Genomic DNA, 25578 nt, shown 5'->3' with positions numbered 1-25578 from the left:
AATGCTGGCCCAGCCAGCGTTGCCCGTGTCCCACAAACAAATTAATAAAAAAACAGGTTGAAGAATATTTACAAGGATGAGGAAATAAGGAAACGGCACAGTTTGTTATTGGACACTTTCTCTTCTTATCGGTGTGTGTCTGGACATGAACACAATGTCAATTCACTGAAATTGGAGACAACTGGAGACTCTTTGATCTCGCTTGTCAATCTCTAAACCAGCCGGCCGGCAAGACCCAACCAAAAACTAAAACGTTATCAAGAACTCCAGTGGAATCCTAGAATGGTTACAGTACAGGAGGCCATTCAACCACGACAACCTTTCTTTCAGTGAGAGATACAGACAGTAATGGCTAACTGACAAACCTGTTGGCAAAGTGGGGGAGGACGGAGTGGAAAATATACCATGTAGGTGAGAGAGAAAGAAAGGGCAAAGAAATTCAGTAAGTGGAGACTTAGAAGAGAAGCAAAAAGAGGGAAGAGGGGAAGGCAAACTATGAAGGAGAAACAGATAAGTTGGGGGAAAGGGCTCGGCCTGTTATTGATCGATCTTTAAACTTCTGAAGGGATTGAATAGCATTGGCACAGAGATGGAGGTTCCACATGTGGAATGTCCAAAACTAGCGGCTATAAATAGAAGAGAGTCACAAATATATTCGATGAAGAATTTAAGAGAAACTTATTTACTTAGAAAGCAACTTTAGGGAGGGTGTGAAGGGCCTTGAGAGGATGCAGAGGAGATTCATTCAATTGTTCCAGAGGTGGGGAGGTTGGGTTAATTACAAGGTTAAGGTTGGAGAAGATGGGGTTGTTCTTCTTGGAGGTGTGATAGAGGTGTATGAGGTTATAACAGCTTTGGATAAGGTTCAGTAAGAAGTCTCACAATACCAGGTTACAGTCCAACAGGTTTATTTGGAATCACAAGCTTTGGGAGCACCTCTCCTTCCTCAGATGAGTGGACTCCACCCCACTCACCTGATGAAGAAGCAGCGCTCCCAAAGCTCGTGATTCCAAATAAACCTGTTGAACTTTAATCTTGTGTTGTGAGACTTCTTAGTGTGTCTAACCCAGTCCAACGCCTCCATCTCCACATCTTAGAAAAGGTAGGCAAGGAAAAATTGTTTCCTTTAGCGATGGTACAAGGACCAGGGGATGATAGATTTAAAGTTTCGGGCAAGAGATGGCAGGAAAATGTGAGGAAGAAGATTTATTTTATATAGTGAGTGATAATGATTTGGAACTCACCCTATGAGGGTGTTGGAAGCAGAAACAGTCAACGAATTCAACAAGGAATTGGATGGCACTTGAAGGAGAAGAACTTGCAGGGAACGGGAATATGACAGGGGAGTGGGATTGATTGGATTGCTCCATGAGGAGCCAACAAGGACCTGATAGCCCGAATGGCCTACCTCTGTGCAACAAATGACTCCAGGACTCTATGAGGAGAATGTGGAACTCAAAAACGCAGCAAGCAGCTGAATTAAATAGCAGAAATGCATTAAAGAGGCTAGATAAACGTCATGGAAAAGAGGGCATGCTGTGTTTAGAAACACGTTGATGTTAAATACGAAAGTAGCACAAAACCCGAAAGGGTGACTTGGAACAGCAGTTCTTAGTGGTGTATATTTTCAACTTGGTATATTTGTGAGAAAAGATATACAAATATCTACGTTTACAAATAGGGGGAAACAGTCCAATTTATAGGATGACATAGTGGTTAGCACTGCTGCCTCACAGCACCAGGGACCTGGGTTCAATTCTAGCCTTGGGTGACCGCCTGTGTGTGGAGTTTGCACTTTCTCCCCATGTCTGCATGGATTTCCTCCGGGTGCTCCGGTTTCCTCCCACAATCCAAAGGTGTGCAGGTTAGGTGGATTGGCCATGCTGAATTGCCCCTTAGTGTCTGAAGATGTGTAGGTTATATAGATTAACCATGGTAAATGTGTAGGGTTACAGGGATTGGACGGGATAGAGGGCCTGGGTAAGATACTCAATCAGACTCAGTGCAAACTCGATGGGCCAAATGGCCTCTTTCTGCACTGTAGGGATTCTGTGTCCAATTGTTTTGTGATCAATTAATAAAGAATATTTATTGAAAGGAAACACGTGACAAGAAGGACACACACACACACACACACACACACACACACACACACACACACACACACACACACACACACACACACACACACACACTCTATATTCCCTTATTCCCAGCTACCTACAATTCCTGGAACCCTGAGACACCCCTTGTTCCCAAACAACATCCAGTATGATATAACACTCTGAGCTAAATCCACAGATAGTTATTATCCATGTTTGAGGAAGCCATCTCCAGTTTCAGTGAAGGAATAATCTTCTCTGGTCAGGTTTTGGATTTTTAACAGCAGCCTTTTAGCAATAACCTTTTTTCAGGTAAGCCTGCTCTCTATGGCTATGATGCTTCCACTGTGTTCCTTTCTCCAGTTATTGTGCTATGGATTTATCATCCTTTTCCTTTGATGTTATCCACCCTGTGGACCTGGCTTTTAGTGTACAAGTTCCAAGTCCCTTATCTCTCCACCTTGAAGTCACCTCTTCTATACACCATTGCTTTCCTCCCAGTCACACTGGTAAACATTTGTTTTTCCCATTGCTACACTTATTCACATAGCAAAACAGCCCTTCAGGCAGCTGCACTCATTATTCCCCTTTAGGGATGGCATGGTGGCACAGTGGTTAGCACTGCTGCCTCACAGCGCCAGGGATCTGGGTTCGATTCCTGGCTTGGGTGACCGTGCGGAGTTTGCACGTTCTCTCCTGATTCTGCGCGGGTTTCCTCTGAGTGCTCTGGTTTTCTCCCACAGTCCAAAGATGTGCGGGTTAGGTGGATTGGCCATGCTAAATTGCCCCTTAGTGTCCTGAGATGCTTAGGTGAAAGGGATTAATGGGGAATGGGGATAGGGTCTAGGTGGGATTGTTGTCAGTGCAGACTCAATGGGCCGAGTGGCCTCCTTCTGCAGTGAGCGGTTTCAATGTTTTTAACCTCCTTTCTTCATTTTATCCCAATTTCATTTTTTAGTCTTAATTTTCCTCAAGTTGTACACTGCTGTTGTGGGGAGATGAAACATAGTGGGCGGAGGCTGGGATGGAGCAGAGACAATGGTACAGACTAGCTGGGCCAAATAGCCTGTTTCTGAACTGTACATCCTTTATAATTTTGCAAAATAATAAAATATAATTGGAACGCTGACTAAGATATTCCTCTATGCATGGGTAACAATGCAGAAAGTATTCCTGACGTGTTAGTTTAGGGTGCATGAGTTGCAGTGTGCTAAGCCCTAAGATTATACAGGAGGACGAGCACAATAAGCACAAGGATGACCAGAAACCGAACATAAGAAACTCCAATCACTGTCTACGGTCACTACTTTCTGCATCTGTATGAAGTAAGGTCAGAAACTGGGCAGCAGGGAAGAAACAGTGGCCAGGCACTCAAAGCTTTTTAACCCAAATTATTATTCATACGACCACAATAAAAACCATTGTAACTAAATAAAGTATTATTGAGAATGAATTACCAGTTATAATCATGAGGCCACGGGAAAAATTCAAGGGCTATGCCGGCCAGTATCACATGTTAGAATCGCTTTGCGCAAGTACTGTTATTTTTAATCATCTTCATACCAGGGTATACAGTAAAACAAAGCGTACAATGTTCCACAAATTTCACGGTGCAATAAAGTGTCAAGCATAACATCTAAAAGACAAAAGCCCTTAACTGGCAAAGTTTAATAGAAGTATCCTGGGGCAGCTTCAAGCTACAACGCATCTTTAATCATTCGTAAGAGGACCAATAGTATGATTCAACACAGACAGAGGCCATTGACCCATTGTGCCTGTGCTGCCCCTTTGAAAGAACTATCCAATTAGTCCCACTCCCTTGGTCACTATTTTCCCTTTTCAAGTAGTCATCAAATTCCCTTTCGAGCTGAATAAGGCTCTGGTCAGACCCCGTTTGGAGTATCGTAAGCAGTTATGGGCCCCGTATCTAAGGAAGGATATGCTGGCCTTGGAAAGGATCCAGGGGAGGTTCACAAGAATGATCCCTGGAATGTAGAGTTTGTTGTATGAGAAACGGTCGAGGACTCTGGGTCTGTACTCATTGGAGTTCTGGAGTTTAGAAGGATGAGGGGGCGATCTTATTGAAACTTACAGGATACTGCGAGGCCTGGATAGAGTGGACACGTTTCCACTAGTAAGAAAAGCTAGAACCAGAGGGCACAACCTCAGGCTAAAGGGACGATCCTTTAAAAGAGATGAGGGGGAATTTCTTCACCCAGAGAGTGGTGAATCTGTGGAACTCTTTGCCGCAGAAGGCTGTGAAGGCCGGGTCATTGAGTGTCTTTAAGACAGAGATAGATTGTTTCTTGATTAATAAGGGGATCAGGGGTTATGGGGAAAAAGCAGGAGAATGGGGATGGGAAAAGTATCAGCCATGATTGAATGGCGGAGCAGACTCGATGGGCTGAGTGGCCTAATTCTGCTCCTACGTCTTATGGTTACTTGTGAATCAGCTTTCAACACCCTTTTCGACAGCTCATTCTAGGTCACAACAACTCACTGCAAACAAAAATTCTCTTCATCTTCCCCTCTGGCTCTTTTGCCGACCTTAAACACGTGTCCCTCTGTTTATCGACCCTCCCAACAATGGACACAGTTTCTCCTTATTTACTCTTTCAAAATCTGTCATAAACATTAACCCTTTGTATTAAATTGTTCTTGTTTAGATCGGAATTAACTATTAAAATGACTGCAACAAAATAGACAGGTTCACACAATGAGTGTACGTTGCCCTCCATGCACACATTTTTCTCTCTTCTCCTGTGCTTGTCCAACCCTCATGTTCATTTCTCAGCGGCTGGAATTTTCTTGCATGAAAACTAGGGTAGATCACGCTGGATTTCTCAGTCGGAGTTCAGAGAAGAGTCTCCCACACTCTGTGCACTGCAGAGTGTACTAGTGTGAATATCATTAGAACCTATTCCAGCCCGAGAGGCCGGCAGTGTAACGCTGAGTGGACCACTGTGAGTATGCCAATGCGTCAGCATAGAGAGCGGCGTGTGTGTAGTGGCCCCGCACTGCCAGCCTCCCAATCGCTGGCCAGCCCCGCAACCCCCACGATGCCAACCCTTCACCTCCCCATAGACCAATCATTGCCCCCAGACCATTCCCAGACCCAGCCCTGAAACCCACTTCCCCGAGCTCCAGCCCCCCACTCTTGCACCCCTCCCCCCTGACAGTTACCCCCCCCCCCTTCTGACCACCCCAGCAGGCGGAAGGCCACCCAGCAGGCTGACTCGCCCCCCCCACCCCAGCCTGCCTAAATCGCTGGCCTCTCTCCTTCCCCCACCAATTCTGTCTGCAAAGTGGCAAAGGGATCCTCATCCCCACCGATCGCCCCCACCAGGTCTCACCCCCATATGCCCCACCCAAATAGGCCCCATCTCCTTGGCACTGTCCCATGCCCAACGGGGGCACAGGCTGGCACTGCCAAGGTGTCAATGCCCAGGGGCACCACCACCCCCACTGACCAACCCTCTGCAGGCCCCGATTGCCCCCTCTTCACTCCAGCGGGTCAGGCCGCTAGTTCCACGTTAGCGGGGAGCTACTGTAATCCCCGCTGGAGTGAATCACTCCTGGCAGGGGGAGAGATATTCTAAAGAGCCCAGAAACCTCACTCCCAAGCCTGTTAATTATATATAAATTATATTAAACTGGATATTTAAATTGTTCTGGTGCCTCCCCGCTGATTTCCAGTATCGGGCTAAACCACCGCAAATCCAGCGTTGGGAGACTTTCTCGGAGTGGGAAATTAGACCAGTGGGTTGGGAGAATCGCCCCCAGTATCTTTCTGAACTATTCTTCAATGTGAACACATAATCTGAAACTCCTCTTGTAAAAACATCTACTCCATTCTCAAATCCATTCCAATGGTGACCTCTCAATCAACATAACCAACACGTTTCTACCTACACCATCCCTTTCCACCAAAATATCAGTTGTTTCCCTTAAATCATAGAATCATAGAATCCCTACAGTGCAGAAGGAGGCCATTTGGCCCATCGAGTCTGCACCGACCACAATCTCACCCAGACCCTATTCCCATAACCCCACATATTTACCCTGCTAATTCCCCTGAAGAGGCAATTTAGCATGGCCAATCCACCTAACCCCCACATCTTTGAAGTGTGGGAGGAAACCAGAGCACCTGGACACGCAGACATGGGGACAATGTGCAGACTCCACACAGACAGTGATCTGAGGCCGGAATTGAACCCGGGTCCCTGGCGCTGCAAGGCAGCAGTGCTAACCACTGTGCTACCGCGCCACCCTCATCCACAACCATAGAATGATACAGCACAGGAGATGGCCATTCAGCCCATCATGCCTGTGCCAACACTTTGAAAGAGCTTCTCAATTAGCCCCTCCTCCCTGCTCTTTACCGTTCGCACGCAATTATGGCCAATCCTCTCCCCCACCACATATTTGTCACTCTCAAGTATTTATCCAACTCCTAATCGGCCTGTTTTAATGAAAAACGGGCTTATTTGTTCAAACATTTGTCTGATGTGTATCCCCTCGCAGCAGGCAGCATCCCGGTGCGGGACCCTTTCTAACGTCTCAATAGCCTCCCTAGAACGTGGGACCTGAACCTGCGCACAATACTCCAGCTGCGGCCTTGCCAGAGCTTTCAATCAATTCACCATTCCAGCCTTCACAATGTCTGCAACAGCATCTGCAAAAGACCTGTAGGGAAATGAATTGATTAGGGATACTCGCTGCTAGTTCAACTTCAGTAACACTTCCCTTTCTAATTAATCAGTTGTCAAGTCTGACAGAAAATAATCAGCATGCATATTGATTTAGCTCTGATTAAACAGACAACCTTGCGTTTGTGATGACATGGAATCTTACCCATGTAAAATCTACACTGCTGCAGAAAACTGCAAAACCATCACGGGAGGAATATTAGACACCTTTGTGCGGTATTACTCTTCTTGCAAAAATGTAGAATACTGACTTTTCCTCCAAAATGCAAAAGGATAGTTTTAACATACTTGCGTGTGTATAGCACCTTTCCCAATGGACATGTCAAAGTCCTCGACAGACACTGAAGCACCATAGAAAGCATCCTTTCCGGATGTATCACAGCTTGGTATGGGCTCCTGCGCTGTCCAAGACCACAAGAAACTACAAAGGATTGTGAACAAAGTCCAATCCATCATCACACAAACCAGCCCCCCATTCATTGACTCTGCCTACACTTCCCGTTGTCTCCGAAAAGCAGCCAGCATAATTAATGACCCTATGCACACCAGACACTCTCTCTTTCACCTTCTTCCATCAGGAAAAAGATACAAAAGTCTGAGGTCACGTACCAACCAACACAAGAACAGCTCCTTCCCTGCTGCCATCAGACTTTTGAAGGGACCTACCTCGCGCTAAGTTGATCTTTCTCTACAACCTAGCTATAACTGTAACACTACATTCTGCATTTTCTCTCCTTTCCTTCTCTAGGAACAGTATGCTTTGCCTATATAGCATGCAAGAAACAATACTTTTTCCTGTAGACTGATACGTGTGACATTTGTTAATCGAATCAAAGGTACTTCCTGAAATGCAGTCACTATTGTAATGTAGGAAATGTGACAATCAGTTTGCGTACAGAAAGATCCTACAAACAGCCCTATGATAATCATGTGTTGTCACGTCAGTTGCAAAATATCTATGCAGCATTCAGAATGCCGCAGTGCAGAGGGATCTGGATGTCCTTGCATATGAATCACAGAAGGTTAGCATGCAGGGACAGCAAACGATCAGGAAGGCAAATAGAATGTCTGCCTTTATTTCAAGTGAGATGGGGTATACAAGTAGTGAAGTCAAAGTGCAACTATACCAGGCATTGGGGAAACCACGCCTGGAGTACTGTATAGTTTTGGTCCCCTTAAGGAAAGATATAGTTACTCTGGAAGCAGCTTAGAGAAGGTTCACTAGACCAATTCCTGAGACGATGGGTTTGCCTTCGGAGGAACGATTGAGCAGGTTGGGTAGAGGGTTTTGATCGACAAGGGAATCAAGGGTTTTGATCACAGCCAGAGCGGGCTCTCGTCGGAATTTCAAGGTCCTGGGTTCCAATCCCACTCCCGCACTTAATCACAATGTCGAGGCTGATACTCCAGTGCAGTGCTGAAGGAGTGCTGCACTGCCAGAGGTCCTGTCTTCCAGATGAAGTGTTAAATCACCTGCCCGCTTGGGTGGATTTTAAAATATCCTTCAGCATTAATGCAATGAAGATCAGAGAAGATTTCCCTGGTGTCCTGATCAATACTTATCCCTGAATTAATATCACCAAAGTAGATTATCTGGTCATTATCACATTTCTGTGCACATTGCCGTGTTTCTAACATTACAACAGTTGGATACATTTTAGGAAGTGTTTCATTGGTTATAAAGTCCTTTGAGACATCCATTGGTCATGAAAGGTGCTATTTAAATGCATTTCCCTCTTTTTACTTCAGCTCATTTGTGCATTGCATGGTCCGAATTGTTAAAGTAACTCGTTTTTCTACGGCAGTTTACCGCCAGCTAGACCATGTTCAACAGTATCCAATCTCTCAGCAGCTACCAATTTTCTCACCCTAATTGGAACCTGGCCACAAAAGGAATCCAATTTTATAAATATAATTTAAAATGTTGCTTCGCTGGTTAGAGTCAGTTCTTGCCAATTAGCTGCTGCACAAAATGACTAAGGGCATTTATTAAATCCTTTTTATTTTCCGTAAATCAATTGCGTACACACTAAACAAAACCTTCTTTGTATAGAATAGGTCACATCATCCCCTGACAGTTAAATTAAATATATAAATTTATATAATTAAGCAACGCCCAAGAACAATGGGTTATACAATGACACAAAACAATTTACTATTGCCAGAAGACAAACTTGCACTTACACAATACCTTTCGCAACCTCAGATTGTCTCAGTGTGATTTACAACCAGTGAAGTACTTTTTGAAGTGTGGTCGCTGTGGTAATGTAGGAAGTGTGGCAGCCAATATGCACACAGCAAGATCCCACAAACTGTAATGTGATACTGACCCGGATAATCTGTCTCTGGGCTTTTGGTTGAGGGGTAGATATTATCCCAGGATAGCAGGAAGATCTCCCCTGCTCCTCTTCAAAATAGTGGCTGTGGGATCTTTTACACCCACCTGAGCAGACAGAACACACCTTCAAGTTAACAACTGAAGTCATCAACTTCAGGAAGCATAGTGAAGAACATGCCCCTGTCTACATCAACAGAGATGAAGTGGAAATAGTCAAGAGCTTCAAGTCTCTAGCTGTCCAGATCACCAACAACCTGTCCTGGTCCCTCTACACCAAAGCTTTGGTTAACAAAGCCCACCAGTGCCTTTACTTTCTCAGGAGTCTAAGGAAATTCAGCACGTCCTCTACAACTCTCAGCAATTTTTACAGATGCACATTAGAAAGCATCTTTCTGGTTATATCTGGTATGGATCCTGCTCTGTCCAACTACAAAGGGTTGTGAATGTAACCCAATCCATCAGGCAAACCAGCCTCCCATCCATTGACTCCATCTACACTTCCCACTTGCTTGGAAAAGCAGTCAGCATAGTCAAGATCCCCACGCATCCCAGAAGACGGCACTTCCAAAAGCGCAGCACTCCTTCAGTATTGCAGTGGGAGTGTCAGCCTAGATTATGTTCTCAGCTTTCTGGAGTGGAATTTGAACTCAAGATACCCCTTGGCTCAGGGCTAACCACTAAGCCATGGTATTTAGTGAAACTATTTGAGGAAATAGCCATAGCATTGCTTTTATAAGATAAAATACTTCCCCGCAGGAAATGTTTATGTTAATAAGGGTAAAATATTATGACAAATACATCTAAACCAATTATTCCCAAAATGAATTGATGGCTTAGTAGTAACCTAAATGTGGGTATTTTGTGATGCTGAGCAATAATAAATCTGCCAAGATGCACATAATTTGGCTGCCGTACAAAATCATTCATAGATTTGATGTCAAATTGTATGTGAATATGATGCCATCAAAATAAATATGAAGTAGATTGTGTCAAATTGTGTTGGGCTCCTCTGGCATTACATATTGGAAGGGCTAAAAAGAGGGGGTGCAAGAACAGGGTAGAACTCTCTCAAAAACATGCCCCAAAATACTTCCAAATGAAGGCAATACTTACGAACACAAATCTCTGCACTTTCATAAAACCCTGGACAACACTGAGAACGACGACGATACATTGTTTTCTCACCACGCCTGTAGGCCGTGCGATAACTTATTCTGAAAGACAAGTGCAACCTTATATTTGGTTGTGAACTTGTGAATAGCAATCAAAATGTACTTTAAATGACACAAAAATATGATGTGGGGATGCCGGCATTGGACTGGGGTGGGCACGGTAAGTAGTCTCACAAAACCAGGTTAAAGTCCAACAGGCTTATTTGGTTGCACAAGCTTTTGGAGCACCGTTCCTTCATCAGGTGAGCACCTGCTGAAGGAGCGGCACTCCAAAAGCTCGTGCTACCAAATAAACCTGTTGGAATTTAACCTGGTTTTGTGAGACTTCTTACGCAAGGATATTTTGGCCTTGGAGGGAGTGCAGAGGAGGTTTACTAGGCTGATGCCGGAGTTGAGGGGGTTGAGCTATGAGGAGAGGCTGAATAAACTAGGCTTGTACTCGTTAGAGTTTAGAAGAATGAGGGGAGATCTCATTGAGACGTATAAGATGATGAATGGGATGGATAGGATAGAGGTGGAGAGACTCTTCCCGCTCAGAAAGGACAGTAGGACTAGGGGGCACAGCCTCAAGATAAAGGGGGGGGCGGTTTAGAACGGAGTTGAGGAAGAACTTCTTCACTCAAAGGGTGGTGAATCTCTGGAATTCTCTGCCCGTTGAAGTGGTGGAGGCTGCCTCGCTAAATATTTTTAAGACGTGGGTTGATGGGTTTTTGATAAGCGAGGGGATTAAGGGTTATGGGGAGAGGGCGGGAATGTGGAACTGAGCCACGACAGATCAGCCATGATCCTATTGAATGGTGGGGCAGGCTCGAGGGGCTGGATGGCCTACTCCTGCTCCTATTTCTTATGTTCTTAAAAAATATGAAGTCAATGCCTGGTGCCTCTCAGAGGAAGAGTACTCCATATTTCCACTACCCTTTGTGTGAAGAAGATGGTCTAGTCATTTTTAATTTGTATTGACCTTCCTGTTTCCCGAGTGCAGCCGTTGTCCTTACCTGGATGGTGAGAGCACCCATTGGCTATTTATTACGTTCTTCATTCCTAAGTTGACGGTGTTTGCGTCAAACCCATGAGATTGGGACCCAAAAATAATCCTGACATCAGGGCCTTCATGCCTGATAGACCCTCCCCCCATTCCCTGCACTCCCCCCCTCTCTCCACCACCTCCCCATCCCCACCCCCTCCCCAATGTGCCCATTCACCTCATTGTGAGGGCAATCTGGCATGAATCATGACGTGTTCCCAGTGACGTGCAGCTGGCACTCAGAACAAGAGGCGGCGTAGGCGAGAGGAGGGGGAGATCATGGTCGGGCAGTACCCTGGCATTGCCAATGTCAGGAAGCATTGTGGAGAGGTGTTCTCTATGGAGGTGGTGGGGAAATAGAGCTCCATGGGGGGGTGGAGGGTGTTAGCTCCATGGGTGGGTGGGGGGGACCAGGGGTGTTAAATAAAGGGCACCCAGATCTTTTAAAAGCTGATGTTGGTGGGGCAGTGTCCATCAGACCCTATCCTGCCACCCCCTCATTGGGCTAAGTATATAACCATGCAACGGGAAAACCCAGCATTGCTGATGGCAGGCTACTCTCCACTTTTCCCACCAGAGATGATACTTTGCCAAGAAGTGGCAAGACTCCACTCAATATCTGTGAACGAAGATAATCTTTAATTTGTGATGTCCCATTGCAGAGATAAAGATGTCACTATCAAGGTAAATTTTAAACACGATCCTTAATTGCTGCCATGTTGCTTTCACAAGAAGTGACTACCTCGAGGTGCTAACAGTCTCTTACCTGTGCCTTGTGCATTTGAACCAATTCAGAATATCAGTGCAGCTGGTGTAGTAGATTTGATCGTAGGGGTGAGCAAAGGATTCCTGCACAGTTACCGAATAGCTTGGAAGGAAAACAGAGAAATACTTGCAGTATAATGGTCAATTCATATTTATTGATACAATTCCAAACTCTTCAAATGCTCCATCGTAATCTTTACGTATGCCTACCCATAAATATTTCAACACTCCTTTTAAGTGACTCAGAATATATTGTTGTTCAAGAATATATGCCAACATTTGGGATTTTCTACATTTCTATACAAAACAAATATTCTATTGTTCTCTGATGTGTCAATAAATCAGTAGATAGATATATCTCTACCTCTAGATTGACAGGGTAGCAGACACATGGGAATACAACCACCTACAAACTCTCCTCTAAGCCGTACACCATCCTAAATTGTAACTATGTCACCGTTCCTTCACCATTGCTGGGTCAATGGTGGGTGGCCCAGTGGCGCAGCGGTTAGCATTTGGCATCACAGGGACTTGGGTTCGATCCTGGCCTTGGGTGACTGTCTGTGTGGAGTTTGCACATTTTCCCTGTGTGGGTTTCCTCCAGGTGTTCCGATTTCCCCTCTCAGATGTGCAGGTTAGGTGGATTGGCCATTCTAAATTGCCTTTTAGTGTCTGAAGATGTCTAGGTTAGGGGTATTGGCCATGGTGAGTATGTGGGGAGATGAGCCTGGGTAAGATGCTCCATCAGAGAGTTGGTGCACACACGATGGAGCGGATGGCCTCTTTCTACACTGTAGTGATTCGAAAATCATTAAGCGTTCTCCCTAATAGCACCGTACCTGCACCTCATGGACCACAGGCTCACCACCACCTTCTCAAAGAATATTAGTAATGGTCTTTTCACTGAAGCCACATCCTCTTGGATTTTTTTAAAAATAATGTGAATTTTTGATTAATTTTATATAATTATGTGTACATATTTTCAGATTCCTTTGGTTTTTGACTTGGTTAATCAGATTTGGAGTCCATCACTAAGCTTTTATAAAAACATCATTCATGGAACACAAATATTACCGGTAAGGCCACATTTTTTGGTGATCCCTGTTTGCCCTTGGGAAGATGGCAACGAGCTGATTTCCTGAGCCACTGCAGACTGTGTTATGGAGGCAGCACTTCTGGACTCCCGAGTCCCAGGATTTTGACCCGGGGGTGATGACTTTCCAAGTCAGAAAGCTGTGCGACTCGGAGATAACTTGAAGGTGATGGTATTCTCATTACCTGGTGCCCTTGTCTCTCTGATATAGCTTCAGAGTTGGGGAGGTGCTAAACCATTTTAGGAATAGATAGAGGAACATAATTAACCAGATTTATTAAAGTCCTTTAGAGGAAGACAGGAAGTGCTTGGATGGGGGTTAAAGAGCACAACGAAAAGTGGAATGTGTGTGTGCAATACTGCATGTATCAGCGAAACAATAGGCAAATACTCAAATGAGGCTGTAATTCATTTTCCTTGTCTAACAACATATCGCTAAGAACTACATAACATATCCACCTCAAAGCTACCTTTCAACAAGAGTGTTGCAACTTTCCCAAAGCAATCAGAACTTTAATAATGTGTGCAGAGTTTCAAACTAAACTGTATGGGTTTTCCTCTGGATGCACCGGTTTCCTCCCACATTCCAAAGATGTGCAGGTTAGATGGATTGGCTATGATAAATTGCCCCTTAGTATCAAGGGGGATTAACAGGGTAAATATGTGGGATTACAGGATAGGGTCTGTGTGGGATTTTGTTTTTATTCATTCATGGGACGCGGGCATCGCTGGCTGGCCCTGCATTTTTACAACCCATCCCTCCCTAAGGGCAGTTGAGAGTTAACAACATTGCTGTGAATCTAGAATCACATGTTGATCAGGCCATGTAAGGATGACAAATTTCCTTCCCTCAAGGGCATTATTGACCCAGATGGGTTTTTATGACAATCGACAATGATCTCATGGTCACCAGTAGACTTTAATTCCAGATTTTTATTGAATTCAAATGTCACCATCTCCCGTGGTGGGATTTGAACTTGGGTCCGCAGAACATTACGCTGGGTCTCTGGATTACAGTCCAATGACAATACCACTACACCACTGCCTTTCCATTGTTGTTGGTGCAGGATCGATGGGCCACATGGTCTCCTGCTGCACTGTATGGATTCTATGATTCTATAATATGCTTATTCAAGTACCATTAGTAGGTGTGGCTGGTATTACATTGCCATAGTGGGAGCCTGAAATGTACATTTTCAATGTATTTTGGAACAGACCGTTGTGACTCACTTTAGCATTTTTAAGATACAGCTTGATACTTAAGTACACACACACAAACAAGGAACAATAACACACGACCAATATGTTCAGTCAAACAGATACAATCATTATATTAATGACTTAGTCAATTAAAAGCATTTCACACAGGGCTTGATGTAGACTCACCTCTCCCAGTGACTGCACACATTTGGATCCTCGAGGTTTAATGTTTGCACGTTGTGCCAAAGGCTGTATGGAAGGATGATGATGAGGAAAACACGGAATTGTGGAAAAGGAATCATCCTCTCAGAAGTCAAGACCTGTTTTTGAAGAAAATGGTTCATCCATTTATTATGTAGTACAAACATCTCAAGAATCAGAACATATCAAGAGCATGTGATTACAGTGTAGTAGATACAGAATAACCTGGGCTAAATATCGTTTCTCCTTCCACACTAATGCCATCCTCCTGGCAGCAATGAGCTGCTCACAATTTAGATCAGGAACTGGATACATTAGCACATGTATTGCAAGGGGTAGGCATCTGGCTGTGGTTACCCTTCAACTCATGACAAGAAAGGAAATTGGGTAAATTCAAGTCAATTCAGGTCCAGAAAGAGAAAAGGGAGGAGTGAAAGAGAGATTGGGATAGGAGTGGAATTCATTTAGTTGTGGTGTCATAGAATCACAGAGGTTTACAGCATGGAAACAAGCCCTTTGGCCCAACTTGTCCATGCCACTCTTTTTTTTTAAACCCCTAAGCTAGTCCCAATTGCCCGCATTTGTCCATATCCTTCTATACCCATCTTACCCATGTAAATATCTAAATGCTTTTTAAAAAACAAAATTGTACCCCCCTCTACTACTACCTCTGGCAGCTTGTTCTAGACACTCACCACCCTGTGTGTGAAAAGATTGCCTCCCTGGACCCTTTTGTATCTCTCTCCTCTCACTTTGGTGGTGGCTGGGATCGGACAGAGGAGCTGGGGATGCCGGTAATAGCGTTGGAGTGGGGGTTGGGGAGTGGAGGCGGGTGACAGCTCAGAATGTGGAGGGGGTGGGGGAAGGGGCTGAAGATCAAAGGTGGGTGGGGTTGGATAGGGAAGTGTTGACTCCAATTGGGGGTAGGGAAGGGAGCCCCTAAGAGCTCTGTATGGGCTTAGGGAATAGTTTTATTCCTGTTATGATTGGGACGCCCTATAAAGGTGGTGCTCCGATCTCTGTCCTCCCGAGCTTTGCCGGTATGTTGAGACTCTGCCAGTTTTCTCTCTGGGAACAACAATCTTTTGGTAAGATTTCGCCCATAAACTTCTAAACTTTTACATTTTTTAAAGCTCCATCAATTCATTTCGTGAAGGAATGAGACTCTGCAGTTTAAATTGTTCTGTCTCTAGGCAATGGAGATGGATTGGCTTTGTACTAACAATTATCCCAACACCAAGAACAAATAACAGTCTAGTACAGGAACAGACTAATTTGTCCACCACATCTGCACTGACACATGACACCTTTCTAAACCAAAGACATTTTGCCTCTATGCGGTCTGTATCCCTCTATTCCCTGTCTATTCATGTATCTGCCAAGATGCCCTTAAACATTGCTATTGTATTTGCTTCTACCTCATCCTCTGGTAGCCCATTCCAGGCACTTTCCACCCTCTGTGTAAAAAATTTGCCTCTCATATCTCCTTTAAACTTTGCCCGTTTTACCTTAAACCCACGTCCCCTAGTAATTGACATTTTTACCCTGGGAATAAAGTTCCGACTATTTATGCCTCTTATGGTTTTGTAAACTTCTATCAAGTCACCCCTCGGCCTCTGACATTCAAGTGTAAAGAAACCAAGTTTGTCCAATCTCTCAGGCATTTGCACTGTTAATTACCAATCCTAACTTTATGTGACAGGTTTAATGAGATATTGCACAAATCCAACAATTCTTAAAAATAATGAGAAGTTGGGGGATGAGACATTATTTGTGTAAATGCAACCAGTGGAGCAGGGTAACTCCTGACATATCTCAACATTCCCTGAACTTATTTCACAAACACATTGTCATATTTCCATTAGGTCTAAACCTTGCCTCATACGTCTCCATCTAGCCCGGTGGGGCAGAAAGCCAGTCCTTGTCCAAAAGGTCACTAATGCACAAAGGGAGAGGATGGAATGGATGGCAGAAGGCCTGATGCCAGAATTCCCCGTGTCGATTATCTCCGGGAAATCCAGCTGGAAGTGCTAACAGTGAGTGTGCTTGGTGGTACCCAGTGCCACAGACTGATCCCCTCCCAGTTCAGTCCTTGGCAAGAAATGATTAGCAACCTAAAATGGCCTGCACCTTATCAGCATGGCAGCAGCCTCTATGTGGTACAAAGCCACGATGAAGTCTCCCCTCGATCCCAGAACCAACCCCATCCTCTTCCTTTTCAAAAACAGGATTTTCCTTGACAAAAAATTAATAACGTACACAACCCAAGTAAACATTCTTTTAACATTGTAATTTCACTCTTCCACATTCCCTCCAAAACACTTGATGTGGACACGCATTTGGAATGACAAAAGTAACACTCTTGAGGTTTAAAAAGCACTAGATTGTGTTATCATGTTAATTTCTTGTAAAATAAACTCTTTTTATCTCTCTCATAACATGTGATGTTTTCCAGAAATCTGAAAGGATTGCTTCCTGTTTGAAAAAAGGATAATTACATTGCTTTGACAAAAGGTCACCTGGACTCGAAACGTCAGCTCTTTTCTCTCCTTACAGATGCTGCCAGACCTGCTGAGATTTTCCAGCATTTTCTCTTTTGGTTTCAGATTCCAGCATCCGCAGTAATTTGCTTTCATCCTTTAAGAAGTTGCTTTATAAACCCACGGTATTAGTTGATCAAAGGATTAGACCGTAAGAGGTAGGAGCAGAATGAGGCCACTCGGCTCATCGAGTCTGCTCCACCATTCAATCATGGCTGATATTTTTCTTATCCCCATTCTCCTGCCTTTTCCCCATAACCCCTGATCCCCTTATTAATCAAGAAGCTATCTATCTCTGTCTTAAAGACATTCAATGACCCGGCCTCCACAGTCTTCTGCGGCAAAGAGTTCCACAGATGCACCACTCTCTGGCTGAAGAAATTCCTCCTCATCCTTGTTTTAAAGGACCGTCCCTTTAGCCTAAGATTGTCAACTTATACAACAAACAAAGTTGCCTTTCCTGCAATTATAAATTAAAAATGCCCCTGTTTTATAAAATACCTTTGCACATATATTCTATTTTTTTTAAGTCGAGCGGTTTTTACAGATGGGCAAATCTGCCATATCTACCATCTGGTGATTTGAGGACATAGCTTGTAGAATGTAACTAGATGCACACCATATCACATCTCACTAACATTCAGTTTCACTGATACATACCCCTGTAACCTTCTCCAGCTCTACATCTCTCTGCTCCTCCAGCACTGGCCCCTTGCACATCCCTGCTATCCAATACTCCATCACTGGCAGTCATGCCATAAGCTGTCAAAACCTCAAGCCCTGGAATTCCCTCCCTCTCCGCCTGTCTTCTTCTCTTTACTCTTTACATCCGATCCTTAAAATCTCTGTCTTTGACGAGGCGCTTGTCCTAATATCTCCATGTGAAGCAATGTCAATTGTGGTTTGATAACACTTTGCGAAGCTCTATCACGGTTATCGGCACTACATAAATTCAAATTCATCTCCACCATTTGCTAAATTTTGTACTTTGTTTTCACTTGACCAGCCTGGCTGGAAATAAGGGATCCCGGGCTGACACTCCCATAGCGTGACAGACAAAGGAGAGTTATGGGGATAGTCATGTAAGAAGTTCCCGTGGTTAGTGAAGTTCATGATATGGAGATGCTGCACTCCCACTCACCTGACGAAGGAGCAGTAAGTGCTCCGAAAGCTTGTGGCTTTTGTTATCAAATAAACCTGTTGGACTTTAACCTGGTGTTGTGAGACTTCCTACTAGTGAAGCTAGTGCTCTTTGGGGAGTTATTATTCTCAAGATTAAAGGCCTCCAACTCCCAAATCTTACCGACTCATCTACACTAGTTTCATATTCTGAGTTAAATATCAGACATACAGGCAGTTGTCTTGCATTTCTATAACGCCTTTCATATCCTCTGGGCATTCCCAAAGTCCTTTACAGCCAATGAAGTATTTGTTGCAATGAGGGAAGTATGGCAGCCAATTTACAGGTGCATGTTCCCACGAACGTGGACATGCCATAGAAGTTTCACTGAAAGTGTGTATGGTGCAGTGAGTACATCACAGGAAGGAATGATCGCTCTGATACTGTGTTTTTAAAAAGTTTCTTTATTAATGTCACAAGTAGGCTTCCATTAACATTGCAATGAAGTTACTGTGAAAATCCCCTAGACACCACACTTTGGCACCTGTTTGGGTACACTGAGGGAGAATTTAGCTTGGCCAACCAGCATGTCTTTCAGATTGCGGGAGGAAACCAGAGCAACCAGAGAAAACCCACGCAGACACAGGGAGAACGTGCAGGCTCCACACAGACAATGACCCAAGCTGGGAATTGAACCCGGGTCCCTGGCACTGTGAGACAGCGGTGCTAATCACTGTGCTGCCCATGTGGGCATCTTTCATAACAAGAAACAGTGAGGATGAGTTTTCATTCACTGGGAGGAAGGTTGCAGGTTATACTGCTACAGAAACTTCAGCAGATTCTCTCCAGTACATTGCCCCTCACGATAACAGGCTCTTACACCATGAAGCAAGACATAGAAACAGGAGGAGGCCATTCAGCCCCTCAAGCCACTTCTGCCATTCGTGGCTGATCTGCATCTGAGCACTTTTGGGCCACCTTGGTTCCAAACCGCTCATGTTCTTGAAGAAAAAAGGTCTATCAATCTCAGTTTTGAAATGTTCAAGAATCCCCTCCCCACTCCCCCCACAACCCCTCACCCTACCCCCCCATCCTCAATAACATTTTGAAGATATTCCCACCAGGTTTAAGCAGTTAAGGCCAGGAACAATTAACATGCCCTTAGTGGCTTTGAGGGGCCTCGTGTTCAAATATTGATTGAACATTTGTACATCTTCTCCACAGAACAGGCAGTTCGCAATAGCAGTGATAGCAGCAGCTGGGACTGCTGTCCTGACATTTTGCAGCTGTAATATTGGCTTCCATGAACACTAGCTGGAAAAGACTCATGATCAAACGTGAGAGGTGAACCAAAAGCCCTAAAAACATAGAGAATGGCCCTTTCCTGCTACACCCGATATAAATTGAACTAGAAACTTTGGGAGGTTTGCACAGCCTTACTAAAAATATTCAATTTCAAAAGACTTGGTTTTTATTTTCTCCCTCGAGTTACAGCCCATTTTCCACATTAAATTCAAATTATTTGCAGAAATGCCAACAATTTTGCAGCAAAAGCCAGCTTACTTAATTAAAACACAATCAAAATCAGGTTACCAGAACCATTCAATGCCTTCTAATCTCCCTGAATTTAGTTTTCAGACCACGAGAATTCCACAACATCTCAGTAATTAAGTTTTTATTCATTGAGGTTATTTTGGGGAATGTTTTACGATTAAAGAATTACGCAGACATGTAGTTTTAACTCTTCGTCACATTATTACCATGACCTTCTGTTTCAAATGTAATGTTGGACTTCCTTCAAGCTCTTTGCACATCATTTCCCATCAATAACAAGGATTAACAACGTTGTAGAAGCTTAGAATTTTATGGCCCAGAGGGAGGCCATTCAGCCCATCACGTCTGCACCGGCTCCTGAAAGAGCGACCCAACTAATCCCACTCTCCAACCCCATCTCCGTTGCCTTTCAAATTAATCACTTCCAAATATGCATGCAGCTTTCTTTTGGAACCTCCCATCAAATCCACCTCCACCCCTCTCCCAGGCAGCGCATTCCAAATCCCAACAAATCTCCGAGTGAAGAAGTTTATCCTCGTGTCCCTCCTGGCTGTCTTGTTGACTGTCTTGAAATCGTTACACCTCGTCACTGACATGCCAACTGGTGGAAGCAGAATATCCTTCCTTACCCTGTTAAAATTGTTCAGAATTGCGAACACCTCAATAAAATCACCTCCTAATCTTCTCTGCTCCAAGGAGAATAAGTCCAATTTCTCAAATCTTTCCTTGTATCTAAAATTCTTCATTCCTAATATCATTCTAATGAATCTCCTTTGCACTGTCTTTCGGGTTTTAACATTCTTCCTTAAATAAGGTGCCCAAAACTGATCGCAATACTCCAAACATAGAAGCACGGAAGGAGGCCATTCAGCCCATCATATCTGCAGTTGACACTGGCAATTGTGCTTAAATCCACATTGCCACTTCATGCCCAAAACTCGTCCAGTGATTTCCTCATCCTGAAGTACCTGTCCAACTTTTCCAAAATTATTTATGGAATCAGCTTTCATCACTTTATCAGGAAGGTTAAATCCCGATCCCTGCAACTCTCTGAGTGAAGACAATTTCTTTTTGATCTGATGTGATTTGACTTATTATTGTCACATGTACTAACATACAGTGATAAGTATTGTTTCTGGTCTGCTATACAGAGAAAGCATACCATTCATAGAGAAGGAAAGGAGAGAGTGCAGAATGTAGTGTTACAGTTATAGCCAGGGTGTAGAGAAAGATCAACTTAATACAAGGTAAGTTCATTCAAAAGTCTGATGGCAGCAAGGAAGAAGCTGTTCTTGTGTTGCTTGGTACATAACCTCAGACTTTTGTATTTTTTCCTAACGGAAGAAGGTGGAAGAGAGAATGTATGGGTTGCACGGGGTCCTTAATTATGCTGGCAGCTTTGCTAAGGCAGCGGGAAGTGTAGACAGAGTCAATGGATGAGAGGTTGCGTGATGGATTGAGCTACATTCATGACCTTTTGTAGTTCCTTGCGGTCTTGGGCAGAGCAGGAGCCCATACCAAGCTGTGATACAACCAGAAAGAATGCTTTCTATGGTGCAGCTGTAAAAGTTGATGAGAGTCGTAGTTGACATGCCAAATTTCTTCAGTCTTCTGAGAAAGCAGAGACGTTAGTGGGCTTTCTTAACTGTAGTGTCAGCAGGGGGGAGCCAGGACAATGTTTTTGGTGATCTGGACACCTAAAAACTTGAAGCTCTCAACCTTTTCTACTTCTTCCCTCTTGATGTAGACAGAGGCATGTTCTCCTTTTCGCTTCCTGACGTCAATGACAATTTCCTTCGTTTTGTTGACATTGAGGGAGACATTATTGTTGTCGTGCCAGTTCACCAGATTCTTGATCTCATTTTTCACATCTCCCTTCTAGATGTTGCGCCGGTGATTTTAAATCACTGACCTCTACTGACCCTCATGTCACAGTAGAATGGAGAGCAACCAGAAAAGATGATGAACATCGGTGTAAGGGCTACTCGAGTGACTGCATCTGAAAGGTTTTGAGTACAGGAGCAGGGATGTGTTGTTGCATTTATACAGGGCCTTGGTGAGTATTGTGTGCAGTTTTGGTCTCCTTTTCTGAGAAAGGATGTTCTTGCTCTCGAAGAAGTGCAGCGAAGGTTTCCCAGGCTGATTCCAGGGATGGCGGGTCTGATGTATAAGGAAAGATTGACTAGGTTAGGATTGTTTTCGCTGGAGTTCAGACAAATGAGGGGGATCTCGAAGAGACTTATAAATTTTTAACAGGACTAGACAGGATAGACGCAGGGAGGATGTTCCCAATGGTGGGGAGTCCAGAACCAGGGGTCACAGTCTGAGGATTCAGGGTAGACCATTTAGGTCAGAGATGAGGGGACATTTTGGCAGCCAAAGAGTGGTGAAACCAGGAATCAGAGACAACACAATTTGCTTTATTCACATTTCTGTAGATTTGCGTTTTGGAAAATCTTCTTCTCCTGGCATTGTAAGTGGCCTCTCCAAATTCATTTTGGGTATCAATTTAATCAATGTTGTCAGTGTGATGATAACAACTTTGCATATCATGAACACTATGGAGAGGAAAGATAGAAGGAGATGCTGATCGGTTAAGATAAAGAGGGAGTTGGGGGCGGGAGGGGTGCTTGTGCAAAGGATAAACCAGCTGGGTCAAAGAATCTGTTTCTGTCCAAGCATTCTATAGAATGTAAAATGAAGCAGAGACTGTGCTGCTGAAGTTTAGCTTCATTGACACTGTAAACGCTACCAGATTGCAGGATTTTAGTCTGCATCTAGTTGTGTCTAACATGACCTGAGTGTGTTTGATGACAGCGTCTCGTGTCTTACACACACATCTACTCTTTCCCCTAGCAAATAATGTAGCTGAGAGTTCAGGAATGTGTTGGGGCAGTAGAGATAAAAACTAGTTCAAGAATTCCTTTTCTTTCCCCAACTGAAAGATTCTTGGATTTTGCAATATGAGCTTGAAAGGAAACTAAAGTATTAACTGAAACCTGGGATTTATTGCCTGCTAAAGGATCTGAATTTGTTTGCAAGAAGTTGTGAAGATGATTGTTCAGGAAGAGCTGTTGAAAAGGAATGATGTGTTATACAGATGATCTGTGAGGTTATGGATCAGGAGACTCTGAGCTTCCATGTGATTTGGTAGCACTGGTCTATGTAACTCCTGGACAGGAAGAATGGAAACTTGTACTTGGTTAAGAATAGTACCAGAGCAGCCGTTCGAAAGTGAAGGAAGGAAGCTCCACTAGACAGCTTGGAGACAGACCAGATAAGAACCAGACAGGATATCAATGAAGATTTAACCTCCTCATCTCCTGAGGCTGAAGAATTAACCATTTTGGATTTTGAGTGGGACGGTTGACTTAAAGCCTGTATAAGTTCATATGCAGAAAACTTGTAATATTTTAACGTTATTTGATTGTTCTTAATTCCATTTACCTCAAAGAGCAAAGACAGTTCAAGGAAATGTTCTTGTAAGTCCAATTGCAAATATATTCCTGGCAGTTCCAGCGTATGACTGCCCCGCACTCCTGCCATTAGTCACCCAACACACCTTTCCTTGTGACGCACTACCTTCATACATCAAACAAAAAACTCATTACCCAATTGGATGATGACTTGACAGTCAGCAAAACAGCCTTTTGCTCTTCATTTTCAATATTATTACATCTGGCAAAGAGGAATGTTCAAAGAAAATGAAAGAAATTGTCTTTTTCAATAACCTGATGATTTTTTTCTCCAGGGTTGTATACATCAGTGTCCAGGAGATTGACATTCAATTCTTGGAGGCTCCTGGCCAAATGTTGGGATTGGCATCCATATAAACAAAAAAAGAACAAAGTGCAGTGCAGCACAGGAACAGGCCCTTCGGCCCACCAAGCTTGCGCTGATCATGTTGTCCTATCTAGACCAATCACCTGTAACCTTCTATTCCCCAGCAGTTCATGTGCCTATCCAGATAAATCTTAAAATGTTGCTAACATATCTGTCTCAACCACCTCACTTGGCAGCGCATTTCAGGTCCCCACCACCCTCTGAGTAAAAAAACTTCCCCAGCACATCTCCATTGAAATTTTCCGTCCTTACCTCAAACTTGTTCCCCCTTGCAATTGTCATTTCTGCCTTGGGAGAAAGCTTCCAACTGTTCACCCTATCTATATCCCTCATAATTTGTAAGCTTCTATCAGGTGGCCCCTAGCCTCCATCTTTCCAGGGACAACAATTCCACATTATTCAACCTCTCCTCATAGCTAATGTCCTCCGTACCAGGCAACATCCTGGTAAACCTTTTCTGCAGTCTCTCCAAAGCCTCCACATCCTTCTGGTAGTGTGGTGATCAGAATTGGACACAGTATTCCAAATGTGGCCGAACCAACATTTTATATAACTGTAACATAATTTTCCAACTTTTATATACACTCTTTATATCTACATACTCAATAAGCTATTTTAAATTAGAGCTCGCAACAGTTCTATTCATTCTTTTATGAGCTTCTGATGTGGATGTGTCTGGAAGGCAATAGACTTCATACTTCATCTCAATTACTACACAGACATCTCATCAAATATCACCACCGACTTCTAAAATTGCAATGTTAAAATCAGACTATAGTCAGAACTTTTCTAGTTAATATCATTGATGCTGCATTGCAGTCAGAACACACTCATTCCCATAGCCTTCAAACTGTAAATTTGTGTCAGATAATTAAATAGCTCAACACAGACAACATCCGAGCATGTGGTTTGTTTTTAAGGTTTCCATATTTAGCTGACAAAGCAATTTTCTATTTATAACTGGCAGACATTAGAACAGAGCAGTAATTAATTCACTCAAGTAGATTTTATTAAAGATAATTTTGGTGTATATACAACATAAATTTAAGCATTTAAATGAGTTGTACAGAGATAGCATTTAAATTAACTTTACTTTGGTTGCTATAGCTGCGGAGTACTGTATTTAGGTTTATTCAGTAGCAGAAACTACATCGATACCCACATAAGATTAGCCTTATCAGCCATGACTCAATGGGCAGCACTCTTGCCTCTGAGTCAGGTCTGACTTCAATAAAAATTTTGGGTTTAAAGTCTACAGATGACCATGAAACCATTGTCGATTATTGGAAAAACATGTCTAGTTCAATAATGTCCTTTAGGGAAGGAAATCTGCTGTCCTTATCTGGTCTGGTCTACATGTGACTCCAGAGCCACAGCAATGTGGTTGATTCTTAAATGCCCTCTGGAACGGCCAAACAAGCCACTAAGTACAAGGTCAATTTAGGTTCGGGCAACAAATCTGGCCCAGCCAGCAACGCCCACATTGCGTGAATGAATTTTTAAAAGCCCCACGCCAGAGATATCTCAGCTAGCAATCATAGTGCAGCACTGAGAGAATTCCGCACTGTTGGCAAAGTGGTTCTCTGCATGAGATACTAAACTGAAACCCTAATTGTCCTCTCAAGTGGATACGAAAGATCCCACACCCAACATTTTAAGCAGAGCAAGGAAGTTCTGCGTCGTGGATCAATATTTATTCCTCAATCAACATCACTGCAAACAGATTATCTGCTCCTGACTTGTTTGTAGGAGCTTGTTATGTGTAAACTGGCTGCTGTGTTTTCTGTGTTCCCATAGTGACTACAGTTCAAAGATATTACATTGGCTGTAAAGTATTTTGGAACTTCCTGAGGTTGTACTGTAGAAGTGCACGTTTGTCCTTTTCTCTATGTCTTTATCCCAGGTGAAGTGGATCAA

The 25578-nt window shown here is 43.6% G+C and overlaps 1 protein-coding gene across 1 annotated transcript in view; it reads right to left on the bottom strand.

The window, feature by feature from the left end:
• megf10 (multiple EGF-like-domains 10) overlaps positions 1–25578 on the bottom strand; it is a 153193-nt gene that overhangs the window by 99245 nt on the left and 28370 nt on the right. Inside the window, exons 2-4 of the mRNA XM_080188349.1 lie at positions 14590–14723; positions 12112–12213; positions 10263–10363 (exon numbers count right to left, since the gene is read on the bottom strand). Of these exons, the coding sequence (XP_080044475.1) occupies positions 10263–10363; positions 12112–12213; positions 14590–14705 (319 nt within the window). The 5' untranslated portion in view covers positions 14706–14723. The remainder of the gene's footprint in view (positions 1–10262; positions 10364–12111; positions 12214–14589; positions 14724–25578) is intronic.

This window comes from Carcharhinus amblyrhynchos, chromosome 5 (genome assembly GCF_965287045.1).
Source record: "Carcharhinus amblyrhynchos chromosome 5, sCarAmb.v2.hapA, whole genome shotgun sequence".
In the NCBI taxonomy this organism is placed as follows: Eukaryota; Metazoa; Chordata; class Chondrichthyes; order Carcharhiniformes; family Carcharhinidae; genus Carcharhinus; species Carcharhinus amblyrhynchos.
The sequence above is the reverse complement of the archived record's forward strand: the minus strand, read 5'-3'. Positions and strand labels throughout refer to the sequence as shown.